At 40.7% G+C, this 14,469-nt stretch overlaps 1 protein-coding gene across 1 annotated transcript in view; it reads left to right on the forward strand.

Moving 5' to 3' along the window:
* ZBTB25 (zinc finger and BTB domain containing 25) overlaps positions 1-12,554 on the forward strand; it is a 20,926-nt gene extending 8,372 nt beyond the window's left edge. Inside the window, exons 2-3 of the mRNA XM_011949785.1 lie at positions 5,267-5,446; positions 10,900-12,554. Of these exons, the coding sequence (XP_011805175.1) occupies positions 5,267-5,446; positions 10,900-12,034 (1,315 nt within the window). The 3' untranslated portion in view covers positions 12,035-12,554. The remainder of the gene's footprint in view (positions 1-5,266; positions 5,447-10,899) is intronic.
* The last annotated feature ends 1,915 nt before the right edge of the window (positions 12,555-14,469 follow it).

Consider the following 14,469-nt stretch of genomic DNA (forward strand, 5'->3'; position numbering starts at 1 on the left):
CTATAATCCAGAAACCATCACCCTAATCAGTGGAGACTGACCCCACAATGAGCCAAAGGTTGCATTTAGCAGAGAAGATTTAAAGCAGCTGTTATAACTATGCTCAAGGATGTAAAGCAAAATAATGTTGTATATGTGAACAAATAGGAAATCTCAGCAGAGAACTAGAAACTTTAAAAAAGAACGAAATGAAAATTTTACATCTGAAAATACAGTATCTGAAACAAAAATCTTGAATAGATTTAACAGAGCAGATATGACAGATAAGTCATTTAATTTGAGGATAGATTAATAGAAATTATCTAATAAGTAGATAAATAAATTGTTGTATATGAAAGTTCTGTGTCAACTTCAGTGCTCTATGTAACTTTCAGAGTTTATTACTCCAGGTTTCTTTCATATGTAAAAGGAAGAGGTGCATTGAGGTCTTCTGATCTGAGGCTCCCTAATGTCCTGTGCTGTCATGTCTGTGTCTAGGCTTTATACCCTCTGGTTTCTTTATTTTTATTTTTATTTTTTTGAGACAGAATCTCGCTCTGTTGCCTAGGCTGGAGTGCAATGCATCTCAGCTCACTGCAACCTCTGCCTCCTGGGTTCAAGTGATTCTTCGGCCTCAACCTCCCAAGTAGCTGGGATTACAGGCATGTGCCACCACACCCAGCTAATTTTTGTATTTTGAGTAGAGGCGGGGTCTCACCATGTTGTCCAGGCTGGTCTCAAACTCCTGGCCTCAAGTGGTCCACTCACCTTGTCCTCCCAAAGTGCTGGGATTACAGGCGTGGGCCACTGTGCTTGGCCTAGCCTCTGGTTTCTAATATCCCCTGCAGTCAGATATTTGGCCCTTGCTGCTTTCCTGTGCTATTGTCGGAGATCACCAGGAATCTTTTGGTCATTACACTCGACATGTTTGTAATGGGCCTCACCCCCATGTTTCTCTTCAGTTATTTTGCACCATTGCCACCTCCTTTCTGCAAGGTCATTGCTTTTCCTCAATGACGATGTTTTCTTATTTCTCCTTCTCTGTCTTATTGTGTCTTTTCTGTTTTCCAAAGATTCATTCTTGGCTTTTTTCCCTCTTATTTCATCCTACTTTTTAGTCTACTTTATTATTTTCATACTTGATTATTTCAGCCTCGTCATTTTAGAGGCCTCTTCTCCGTCTCTGGCTCTGTTTTCTCTAGAGCCCAGTCCTGCTTCTTGTCTCTGCTGATCACTAAACATTTCTACTTAGATATCCAGTAGACATTTGGAGCTCAGGGTGTCTGAGGTGAAACCTCTATTCTTCTTCTTCTTTTTTTTTTTTTTTTTTTTTTTGAGGTGGAACTCGCTCTTGTTGCCCAGGCTGGAGTGCAATGGCATGATCTTGGCTCACTGCAACCTCTGCTTCCCAGGCTTAAGCGCCTCTCCTGCCTCAGCCTCCCGAGTAGCTGGGATTACAGGCACCTGCCACCACATCTGGCTAATTTTTTGTATTTTTAGTAGAGACGGGGTTTCACCATGTTGACCATGGCTGGTCTCGAACTCCTGACCTCAGGTGATCTGCCCGCCTCGGCCTTCCAAAGTGCCGGGATTACAGGTGTGAGCCACCGCGCCCGGCCTTTTTTTTTTTTTTTTTTGAGGTGGGAGCCTCTTATCAAGCCAGTTTCGGTACTACTTCTCTAATGTTCTGGGACTCTGCCTTTATATCAACACCTAGCACATGGCAGTTACTCTGAAAATGTGATCTGAAGGAATGGATGAATTCTTCTGTTTACCCAAGCTGGAATTCTGAGACTCACCTTTGATTTGATCTCTGTGGTGACCACATCCAATCTGTTGCCAAGTCATGTCAGTTTTGTGTCTAATGTATCTCTTATATTCCTTCCTCCATTCCCACCACGATTACTTTGATATCATAGTAGGCTTCTAGCCAGTCTTTTCTTTCTCCATGCCTTTTCCCTTGCTAATATTTTTTTTATGTTGCTATTAGAGCAGTCTTGACTCACGCCTAATGATGGTGATGATGATAATGCCTAGTATTTATTAAGCACTTACTATGGGCCCACTGTTTCTAACTGCATTATATAATTAAATTCAAATAACCTTTAAGTTAGATACTGTCATTATCCATATTTTATAAGTGAAATGGAGGCCCAGAGAGTTAAGTATCTTGCCAAGACCATGCAGCTAGTAAATGGCAGAGCTAAAATTTTAAGCTGTCTGATTTTAGTTCAAGCTTTAACTACCACGCTCTGTTCTCCCTCCCACAGAGTAAGGTAACTGATCATGCTGTTCTTACTCAAACGCCTTACATAGTTGATTTCAAACACGATACTACTTTTTAGTCTTATATTCAGTATCCTTTGTGAGCTGACCACATCTCATTATTTCTGTTACTTTGTTTTTTTTTTTCTATGCCAGACTGACTCCTTCTGTTATCTAAATATTCATATTCTTCCCAGTAATTTTATTCATTTTATTTTTTTTCTGCCTGGCCTTCTTTCCCATCGAGTTGCCTGTGTTTATCTCCCTCTGATAGCATGTTCTCTAACTGCTCTATGCTACTAAATGCATTTATTTCATATTATCATTATGGTTTGATGTTTTATCTTTCCTGTGTAACATCTGTCATTTTTTTCTGTCTCCACGCCTTGTACAATGCACGCTTTTATATATTTTTTCTTTATTAAATTGCTCTTCAAAAAATCTGTTGAATAAGTGAAGAATTTAACTATTACCCATAGACCATTAACCATAAGATTCCCATATGGGTGGCTTATTAGTGTGCTATGTCTCATTTCCCTGTGGTTCAGTAGTTCATTATACTACATAATGGGAAGAACTGGTGAAAATGTTTATGATCTGAGGGTTTGGTGTTTTTTTGTTTTTGTTTTTGTTTTTTTTGAGACAATTTATCAGGCTAATTTAAGATACTTCAATTTGAACCTTTTCACTGATTCTAAGACACGTTTTTCACATGCTGGAATTGTGAATAGGTTTTTATTTTGTTAGGCTTGGCACGGTGGCTCATGCCTGTAATGCTAGCACTTTAGGAGGCCAAGGTGGGCAGATCACCTGAGGTCAGGAGTTCGAGACCAGCCTGGCCATCTGTGAAATCCCATGTCTACTAAAAATACAAAAAATAGCTGGACATGGTGGCGGGCACCTGTAATGCCAGCTACTTGGGAGGCTGAGGCAGGAGAATCACTTAAACCTGGGAGGAGGAGGTTGCAGTGAGCTGAGATGGAGCCATTGTACTCCAGCCTGGTCAACAAGATCAGAACTTCGTCTCAAATAATAATAATAATAATAATAAAACTTGGGGATTATTCCACATCAGTACATTAAATATGTAGTTTTAATAGATTCTGTCTTTTTTTTTTTTTTTTTTGAGACATAGTCTTGCTCTATCATCCAGGCTAGAGTACAGTGGCGCGATCTTGGCTCACTGCAAGCTCCACCTCCCGGGTTCACGCCATTCTCCTGCCTCAGCCTCCCAAGTAGCCGGGACTACAGGCACCCGCCACCATGTCCAGCTAATTTTTTGCATTTTTAGTAGAGATGGGGTTTCACTGTGTTAGCAAGGATGATCTCAATCTCCTGACCTCGTGATCCGCCCGCCTCGGCCTCCCAGAGTGCTGGGATTACAGGCATGAGCCACCGTACGTGGCTTTTTTTTTTTTTTTTTTGAGACAGGGTCTCGCTTTGCCACCCAGGCTGAAGTGCAGTGACATAATCATGGCTTGCTGTAGCCTCGATCTTCCTGGCTCAAGCTGTCCTCCTGACTCAGCCACCCAAGTAGCTGGGACTAAGGCATATACCACCATGCCTGGCTAATTTTTGACACATAGGAAGCACTATAAAATGTTAGCTATATTTATTAGATTACTGATCACTTAGCTGTCTACTGCCCAAGCCACTGCCAGTCTCCAGACGGCTAACCCCGCATTCCATCACCGACCTACTTAGACGTTGGTCTGACTGGCTGGTGTGGAAACCTCATTCTCTTTTTCAGTGTCTGCTCTTTCAAAGGATGTTCTCCTGGCCACCCAGTGATGCCCTTTATACTACAGCTACCAGGGCTCTCTCCACAGTAGGATAGAGAAGATGATGTAGTCTCGCACCTGCCTGAAACCAGGGCACTTCTGAGTGTCTTTGCTGCTTATACTCGGCTTCTCGGCCAGAATTCTGCATATTCTTCCTCATATAGGCTCCCCCGACAGTTGTTCCACCTTGCCTTCTACTTCCTTTGGGAGCCTACATTCTAATGTGCATCTGAATCCAGATGAGATCAGGGTTTAAGTTCTTTCTTTTTTGTTTTGTTTTTGTTTTTTTGGTTTTTTGTTTTGTTTTGTTTTTTTGAGACAGTCTCACTGTTGCCCAGGCTGGAGTGCAGTGGTGTGATCACAGCTCACTGCAGCCTTGACCTCCCAGGCTTAAGTGATCCTCTTGCCTCAGCCCCCCAAGTAGCTGGGAGTACAGGTGCATGCCACCATACCCAGCTAATTGTTTTATTTTTTGTGGAGTTGAGGTTTCACTATATTGCTCAGGCTGGTCTCGAATACCTGGGCTTAAGCGACCCTCCTGCCTCATCTTCCCAAGGTGCTGGGATTACAGGCATGAGCCACTGCGCCGGCTTAAGTTCTTTCTCATGAGGCTCTTGGGCGACAAGTAAATTGGGGATGTGGCTTGACATCTATTTTAAGGGTTCCTGAGCTACTGTGACTGATAAGTCCCCCAAACATTTGATGAGAGATGGGAGGCCCGTATCCCCTAAGTACCAGAGGATCCCTGAGGAGGAGTGACATCTCTAGCTCAGCCAGGATACCCTGTTATGTTATTAACATTTATAGCTAACATCAAGTAGCAGTTTCCATTACAACATGATTTTCACATAAGTTACCTCATTTAACTCTGAGGCAGGAATCAGTATCTCATTTTCATTTTTCTAATGAGGAAACAAGATTAGAAACATTGTGTTCACATAGATGGAAAAGGACAGGTCTGTCTTCATGTGTCACTCATACCAAGCTATCTTCTTATCAGAGGAAAAAGGGTCATATTTTATGGTTCAGCAGAGTTTATATCAGTTGTCATAATGGAGGAATTTAGTGTTAGCCGTGTTTGCAGTGAAAGTACTAGGATGGAAAACTTGAATAATTTCATTTAAATTTAGGTCTCCTTGTTACTCTGTAGGTTTGTGTGAACTGTAGACAATTTTGTGTTAATAAAAAGTAATGCGTATATACATACACACCTATATATATTTATCTTGTCCTTTTTTCAGAACCACAATGGACACTGCCAGCCATAGCCTTGTTCTTCTCCAACAACTGAATATGCAGCGAGAATTTGGTTTTCTGTGTGATTGCACAGTTGCAATTGGAGATGTTTACTTCAAAGCCCACAGAGCGGTGCTTGCTGCTTTCTCTAACTATTTCAAGATGATATTTATTCACCAAACAAGGTAAGGATGTGTTTTTGTAAATAAGAATTTTTAATACTGTGATTTATATAAGCCTTATTATAATATCATTTTGGAAATTCTTTGTTACGGAGTCACCCTAAGAAGTAAAATTATAATTTTTTCTTTTTTTTTTTTTTGGAGATGGAGTCTTGCTCTGTCACCCAGGCTGAAGTGCAATGGTGCAATGTCGGCTCACTGCAACTTCCGCCGCCCAGGTTCAAGCGATTTTCCTGCCTCAGCCTCCTGAGTACCTGGGATTACAGGTGTGTGCCACCACGCCTGGCTAATTTTTGTATTTTTAGTAGAGGTAGGGTTTTACCATGTTGGTCAGGCTGATCTCGAACTCCTGACCTCAGGTGATTTGCCTGCCTCAGCCTCCCAAAGTGTTGGGATTATAGGCGTGAGCCACCGTGCCTGGCTAAATTATAATAATTTTTTATACATTAGTAATTAAACTCAGTGGGTAGGCTCCTTAGTGGAAAATAAGAATGAAACTAAGAATAGCTAAAATTGGCCAGTCGCCGTGGCTCACATCTGTAATCCCAGCACTTTGGGAGGCCAGGTGGGCAGATCACAAGGTCAGGAGTTCGAGACCAGGCTGGCCAATATGGTGAAACCCTGTCTCTACTAAAAATACAAAAATTAGCCAGGCGTGGTGGGCGGCTGTAGTCCCAGCTACTCAGGAGGCTAAGGCAGGAGAATCGCTTGTACCTGGGAGGTGGAGGTTGCAGTGAGCCAAGATCATGCCACTGCATTGCAGCCTGGGTGACAGAGCAAGACTCTGTCTCAAAAAAAAAAAAAAAGAATAGCTAAAATTTACTGAAGGCTTATCCCATACCCAAGCACTAAGTATGTGCCCTGTAATGTAAATTCTACTGCTCTCCCTATTTTAGGGAAAGGAAAACTGAGACTGAGTTAAGTAACTTGCCCATGCAGGATTATACAGCCAATAAGTTTGATACAGATTTGTCTGAAGCTATGTCTATGCTTTTAGTCACTAAGCTGTTAATTTTTATTTCATGTAACCCTTTTGTTTTATTATTTTGTATTTTTTTTTGAGATGAAGTCTAGCTCTGTCGCCCAGGCTGGACTGCAGTGGTGCGATCTCGGCACACTGCAACCTCCACCACCCAGGTTCAAGCAGTTCTCTTGCCTCAGCCTTCCAAGTAGCTGGGACTATAGGTGTGTGCCGCCACGCCTGGCTAATTTTTGTATCTTTTTAGTAAAGATGGGGTTTCACTATGTTGGCCAGGCTGAACTCGAACTCTTGACATCAGGTGATCTGCCCACATTGGCCTTCCAAATTGCTGGGATTACAGGCGTGAGCCACCACACCCAGGCTCATGTAACACTTTCATAGCAAAGTTTCAGTATCATAATTCTACCTGCCATATGGTCTGTATTACAGTTTAAGGGTCACTTGTTTCAAATATTTTTTCAAAATTACTTTGCTTTTTCAAATTTGGGTTACTCCAACTTATTAAGTATGTAGGGAGGGGGAAGGAAAGTGGTATTCAGATTCTAACCTTTTGGTAGAGTAGTTTTATTCCATCCTAGATTGAAAGTGACAGAACACTCTATGTTTTTTTTAAAGAACTTTACTTGAAATAGGAGTTCAGCCTCAATTATACATTGTAATTGTTTTTGTTTTTCTTTTTTTGAAGACAGAGTTTCGCTCTTGTTGCCCAGGCTGGAGTGCAATGGTGCAATCTCGGCTCACTGTAACCTCTGCCTCCTGGGTTCAAGTGATTCTCCTGCCTCAGCCTCCTGAGTTAACTGGGATTACAGGCATGTGCCACCACGCCCTGATAATTTTGTGGTTTTAGTAGAGACGGGGTTTCTCCATGTTGGTCAGGCTGGTCTAGAACTCCCAACCTCAGGTGATCCACCCGCCTCGGCCTCCCAAAGTGCTGGGATTATAGACGTGAGTCACCACGCCCGGCCTTAATTGTTAATTCATTCAAATATTTATTGAATAAGTATGCAATATGTCAGGCTCTGTGCTATACCTCAGTGTATTAATCCATTCTCACGCTGGTATAAGGACGTACCTGAAACTGGGGGTTTTTTTCTTCTTTTTTTTTTGATACAGAGTCTCACTCTGTCCCCCAGGCTAGAGTGTAATGGTGTGATTTCGGCTCACTACAAGCTCCGACTCCTAGGTTCAGGTGATTCTTGTGAGCCTCCGAATAGCTGGGATTACAGGTGTGTACCACCACGCCCAACTAATTTGTGTATTTTTTGTAGAGACAGGGTTTCATCACGTTGCCCAGGCTGGTCTTGAACTACTGACCTCAGGTGATCCACCTGCTTCAGCTTCCCAAAGTGCTGGGATTACAGGCATGAGCCATTGCACCTGGCCCAAGACTAGGTAGTTTAAAAAGGAAAGTGATTTAATTGACTCACAATTCCTCAGGGCTTGATAGGCCTCAGGAAACTTACAATCATGGCAGGAGAGGAAGCAAACACTTCCTTCTTCACATGGTGTCAGGAAGAGGAAGAATGAGAGCCAGGTGAAGGGGGAAGCCCCTTATAAAACCATCAGATCTCTTGAGAACTTACTATCATGAGAATAGCATGGAGGAACCACCCCCATGATTCAGTTACCTCCCATCAGGTCCCTCCCACCACACGTGGGAATTATGGGAATTACGATTGAAGATGAGAGTTGGGTGGGAACACAGTCAAACCATATCACCCAGTAACAGGTAAGTTATAATCTCTGTCTTTGAGCAATTCATAGTCTGATAAGTAATGTGTATAAAGCAAATAGTTGTGCTGTAATTGACCCTTCTGTGCCTTCATTTCCTTATCTATAAAATATTTGAATACTATACTCACCCCATGAGTACTGAGAAGATTAAATGGATTAATAATATTGAAATGCTTAGAATAAAGTTTTGCACTGTTAGCTACTGTTATAGTAATAATGCCTTAAGTCTGTCATAGAAGTGTATACAAGATAGAGTAAGGTTTCAGTGGCCCTATTTTGAGAAGGTTGGAACGGGCTTTACAGAGACCCTGGATCTTGAAGAATCAGAAGGAGTTTTTCAGATGTTGTAGAAGGACTCAAGAATGTGCATCATAGGCAGAGGGAAAAAATGGCATGAAAACATATACAGATATATGAACCAGGCCAGCACATTTAGACCACAGAATAGATCGGAATGGTTGAAACATATGGCACAAAGTGGAGAGGAGATTGGAGTGGGAACAAGTAATGGGCAACTTTTTCTGGCAAATGAAGGAGTTTCTTATCTGACCTAAGTGTCAGTGTAGATTACTCTTACTGTATTGGAAATGCCACCTTCAGAGCAGTCTCTTGAGAGCTGTGAGTTGGTTCAGCTCTCAATGCACCTGTTATGTGCTTGCTAAACTGAACCCAGGTGATACAAAGGTAGGCCTGCTATGTGGTATCTCTGTACTGAGCAACTAAAAATCATATTATTAGAACCCTGAACTGATATTTTTAAAAGCCCTGCCACAAACCATGTTAGTGGGTGGGTTAGAGCTAAGAGTGGAACCCAGTAGAGGAAGAGGGAAGTCCTAAGGTATCAAAACTAAAGCAATGGATTGCCAGCATACTGCCACCCAGAGCAATCTGATGCACTGACATAAACTTCTGCTTCAGGGAAAGTAAGTCCATTCACAGATTTCATTGTTCCTTGATAGCAACATTTCCTTCAGGTTGTGTCTATTCTAATTTTGCAGGGATATGTCTGATTTCTTACATACTTATTTCCATCTATTACTTGAATTCTAGATTCATATGTAAAAATTGAAATTTGAGATTATTTTTAAGCTTTTCAAAATTATACCTGTATTCATTGTGATTTATTTATTTATTTTTATTTTTAATTATTTGAGACAGGGTCTGGCTCTGTTGCCCAGGCTGGAGTGCAGTGGCACGATCCTAGCTCACTGCAACCTCTGCTTCCTGGACTCAAGTGTTCCTTCCATGTCAGCCTCCCGAGTAGCTTGGACTATAGGTGCATGCCACCACGACTGGCTAATTTTTTGTTTGTTTGTTTTGTATTTTTGTAGAGACAGGATTTTGCTGTGTTGCCCAGGTTGATCTTGAACTCCTGAGCTCAAGTGATCCACCTGCCTCAGCCTCCCAAAGTGCTGGGATTACAGGCATAAACCACCATGCCTGGCCCCTCATTTGTGATTTAAAGAACACATATATGAATATATTTGGGAAGCCAAAATAAGATTAGCATTTAGATTTTAAATATTATCAATTTCAATAGATTCTTTTTTTTTTTTTTTTTGAGACAGAGTCTCGTTCTGTTGCCCAGGCTGAAGTGCGGTGATGTGATCTCAGCTCACTGCAACCTCCACCTCCCAGGTTCAAGCAATTTTCCTGCTTCAGCCTCCCTAGTATCCAGGACCACAGGTGTGTGCCACCACACCCAGCTAGTTTTTTGTAATTTTAGTAGAGACAGGGTTTCACCATATTGGTCAGGCTTGTCTTGAACTCAGATGATCCGCCTGCTTTGGCCTCCCAAAGTGCTGGAATTACAGGCGTGAGCCACCGCACCTGGCCAATTTCAATAGATTATTTCAACAGTTTTAAGATATTTTTGTTGTGTCTATAAACATGTAAAATTTGCCATTTTAACCATTTTTAATTATACAATGCAGTGGTGATAATCACATTCACAATGTTGTACAACCATTATTACTGTCTATTTCCAAAACTTTTTTATCACCCCAAACAGAAACTTTGTACCCGTTAAGCAATAATGCCCCATCTCACCCTCTCAACCCCTGGAAACCGCTAATTTACTTTCTATCTCTATGGCTTTGCCTATTCTAGATATTTTGTACAATACTTGTCCTTATGTGTCTGTCTTATTTTACTTAGCATGATATTTTCGGGGTTCTCCACATTGTAGCAGGTATCAGAACTTCCTTCTTTTATGGTTGAATAATATTCCATTGTATGTGTAGGCCATCTTGTGTTTATCCACTCATATTTTGGTGGACACTCAGCTTCTTCCTACCTTTTGGCTACTGTAGTAATGTTGCAGTGAACATTGGCATACAGGTATCTGTTTTGAGTCCCTGTTTTTAGTTCTTTTGATTGTTTACTCGATAGACTGTTAAATTCCTTAAGAGCAGGGTACCTATTTTATTCATCAGTTTTCTACCCCTGGCATCTAGTATAGTGCGTATCACTTAGGAGTCATTCGATTAACATTGAACTAATCAGAATGTGTCTGTGTTTCCTAACTTCAGGCAACAGATTGAATACAGGAAGACTTTTTGGTAGGCCATAAAGTTGGTATAAAATGAAAGTTTAAGCCTGTGTTGCCATGTTTTATAAGGCAGATTGCTAAGTTTGAACTTCTTAGGAAGAAATTACTTTAGTCTCAGACTATGCTGTTAGCTGAAAGGTGAACTAGGTTGTGTTTCATTTCTTGTGGGTCTGTTTTTGTTTTTAACAGTGAATGCATAAAAATACAGCCAACTGACATCCAACCTGACATATTCAGCTATTTGTTGCATATTATGTACACGGGGAAAGGGCCAAAGCAGATTGTGGATCATAGTCGTTTGGAGGAAGGGATTCGATTTCTTCACGCCGACTACCTTTCTCACATTGCAACTGAAATGAATCAAGTGTTCTCACCGGAGACTGTGCAGTCCTCAAATTTATATGGCATTCAGATCTCAACAACCCAAAAAACAGTTGTGAAACAAGGACTGGAGGTCAAAGAAGCTCCTTCTAGTAACAGTGGAAACAGAGCTGCTGTCCAGGGTGACCACCCCCAGTTACAGCTGTCTCTTGCTATTGGTCTGGATGATGGCACTGCAGACCAGCAGAGGGCCCATCCTGTCACCCAGGCCCTGGAGGAGCACCAGAAGCCCCCAGTTTCCATCAAGCAGGAGAGATGTGACCCAGAATCTGTGATCTCCCAGAGCCACCCCTCACCCTCATCAGAGGTGACAGGCCCCACTTCTACTGAAAACAGTATTAAAATACACTTATGCCATTACTGTGGGGAACGTTTTGATTCCCGTAGTAACCTAAGGCAACATCTCCATACACATGTGTCTGGATCCCTGCCATTCGGTGTCCCTGCTTCCATTCTGGAAAGCAATGACCTTGGTGAAGTGCATCCCCTTAATGAAAACAGCGAGGCCCTTGAATGCCACAGGCTCAGCTCCTTCATTGTTAAGGAGAATGAACAGCAGCCAGACCACACCAGCCGGGATACCACAGAGCCTTTGCAGATCAGTCAAGTATCTTTGATCTCCAAAGACGCAGAGCCAGTAGAATTAAACTGTAATTTTTCTTTTTCAAGGAAAAGAAAAATGAGCTGTACCATCTGTGGTCATAAATTCCCTCGAAAGAGCCAATTGTTGGAACACATGTATACACACAAAGGTAAATCTTACAGATACAACCGATGCCAAAGGTTTGGTAATGCATTGGCCCAGAGATTTCAGCCATACTGTGACAACTGGTCTGATGTCTCCCTGAAAAGTTCTCGCTTGTCACAAGAACACTTAGACTTGCCTTGTGCCTTAGAGTCAGAGCTTACACAAGAAAATGTGGATGCTATCCTAGTTGAGTAGCAGCTTCTCTTTCAGAATTTTTATACCAATTCTGAAAAAGAAAATTTGCATGGCATTTTTTATTCATTAATTATTTTCCTCCTCGTTTCGTTGACTTTTTTTCTTCACAGCTTATCCATGGTTTTAAGGTTGTATATATTAGATCTTCTCATAAGACATATTAATATGTGGCTATTAAAATGTAACATTCAGTTACTACTGTGAACTTTTCACAAATGAAATTACAATTTAGAAATCAGAAACCAATGTAGAAATATGGAAACTTTAAATAGTTATTTATAGAATTTCTAAGTTTTTCCAGTTACAGAATCAGTAAAATCAAATTGAATATAAAGTAAATGAAATCTGTTTTAAAGCATATTCTAAACTATCACTTCTGCCTACATTTCACGTGAATTCACTCCTACAAGGATTATTTTTAAATATTTTCTTCCATATAGGAAATTAATACTTATTTTAATGCATAACTATATGTTATACATATGTTATAATGTATAAAAATTTATTTTAAGATATACCACATCATGAGTAGTTTTATTTTTTAACAACTAGCTCCACAACATCTTACCTACATGGCTTCTCTTTACTTTTTAATATTGAGTATACCTAATTTTTTTTTTTTTTTTTGAGACAGAGTCTCCCTCTGTCGCCTAGGCTGGAGTGCAGTGGCATGATCTCGGCTCACTGCAAGCTCCGCCTCTGGGTGCACGCCATTCTGCCTCAGCCTCCTGAGTAGCTGGGACTACAGGCGCCCACCACCACGCCCAGCTAACATTTTTGTATTTTTTTAATAGAGACGGGGTTTCACCGTGTTAGCCAGGATGGTCTTGATCTCTTGACCTCGTGATCTGCCTGCCTCGGCCTCCCAAAGTGCTGGGATTACAGACATGGTATACCTCATTTTTAATAAAAAACAGTTAAAGGGAGAAGAGTCAGAAATTTAAAAATCTTTAAGAAACAGTAACATATACACACATAGATAAATAAGCATGCAGAGACAGAGACTGAGCTAGAACTACACTGACTAAAAACCCCAGGGTTGTTACCTTGGTGTATAGTGTTTTCTTAGACAGCTTAAAAAGCAATTTGAGATTTTTATGACCAGAGGTTTACATGAGTTGAAAGAGAAAGATGATAAAATATAAATCATCTTTCTACCCTCAATGTCAGAGGATTTTGGGGGCTTCCTGGGTTGATATTAATTTTCTAAAAACCACTTGAAAAAGTAATTTTTCAGTGGCACAGTTTTTACTTTTTTCCTGATCCATAAAGCCAGCAAAGTAGATCCATTCAGTGTTCTATAACTGCATTTAAAATCCATGATGTTAGCTTTCCCTCTATAAATCTACTTAACTCTCTTTTATAATGGTGACACTTACAAAGCTAAAACCCCAGGAGAGTTAAAGTTGATGGAATAAATTACAGATTCCCCGGCTCTATATACCTGGGAAATAGCTGGTTAAGCTTCACCACAAAGGATAGATCTAAATTGTTTCTGAAATATTTAAATTTCAAACACTGCATAGTCAAGGATAATAATACAGACATATTTTTTTGCCCTCTTGTTAAATTCTAAGCTTCACAGGCATTTGAGTACATCTAAAAAATTTGGTTTGTGAGCCTTAGAATTTAACCACTTACAAAACTCTTGAGCTCCCTCCACTTCCGAGGATATTTCCTGACACATTCAACAGCATCAGTGTTCAATCAGGAGGGAGCTCAAAGAGTAATCCAGCTAATTCTAAGGACACAAAGGTTTTCTCTAGATAAACAGTTTAGGTAAATTACAAAGTGGTAAGTTTTTCTTGAGGATTGAATGAAGAAAAAACTACTGGATATTGTGTAAGGCAGTTGAGTCTCTGCCTTAGACAAGTGAGTAAAAGCTCCTATGGTCAAGACTGATGTGTGTTGAGAGCAAATCTTAACTATTTATAAGATCAGTTGTATTGGGAGTAATTAAAACAAATGTATTACTCTTTGGGGTCAGAACTCAGGACTTCATCTAATCTTAAATTTTTTTCTACCAATTCACTTAGGCAACTATTCAAATTTGTACTGCCCTCAAAGATTTCATCTCATTGGAAGAACACAAGTATTAACATTTATTTTTTGTATTTTAGGCTAGTTAGGATATATTTCCTAGCCTTCTTCAATTCAAATTCTATTGTTCTTATTAAGATAATTTTTCTCCTCTATATTCTTCCCTATTTGCCCACTCATTATTTTTTTTATTATTATTATTATTTTTTAAGGAGTTTCGCCCTTGTTGCCCAGGCTGGAGTGCAATGGTGCAATCTCGGCTCACTGCAACCTCTGCCACCTGGGTTCAAACGATTCTCCTGTCTTAGCCTCCCAAGTAGCTGGGATTACAGACATGCACCACTACACCCAGCTAATTTTGTATTTTTAGCAGAGATGGGGTTTCACCATCTTGG

Source organism: Colobus angolensis, unplaced genomic scaffold (assembly GCF_000951035.1).
Source record: "Colobus angolensis palliatus isolate OR3802 unplaced genomic scaffold, Cang.pa_1.0 Scaffold3, whole genome shotgun sequence".
Classification (NCBI taxonomy): domain Eukaryota; kingdom Metazoa; phylum Chordata; class Mammalia; order Primates; family Cercopithecidae; genus Colobus; species Colobus angolensis.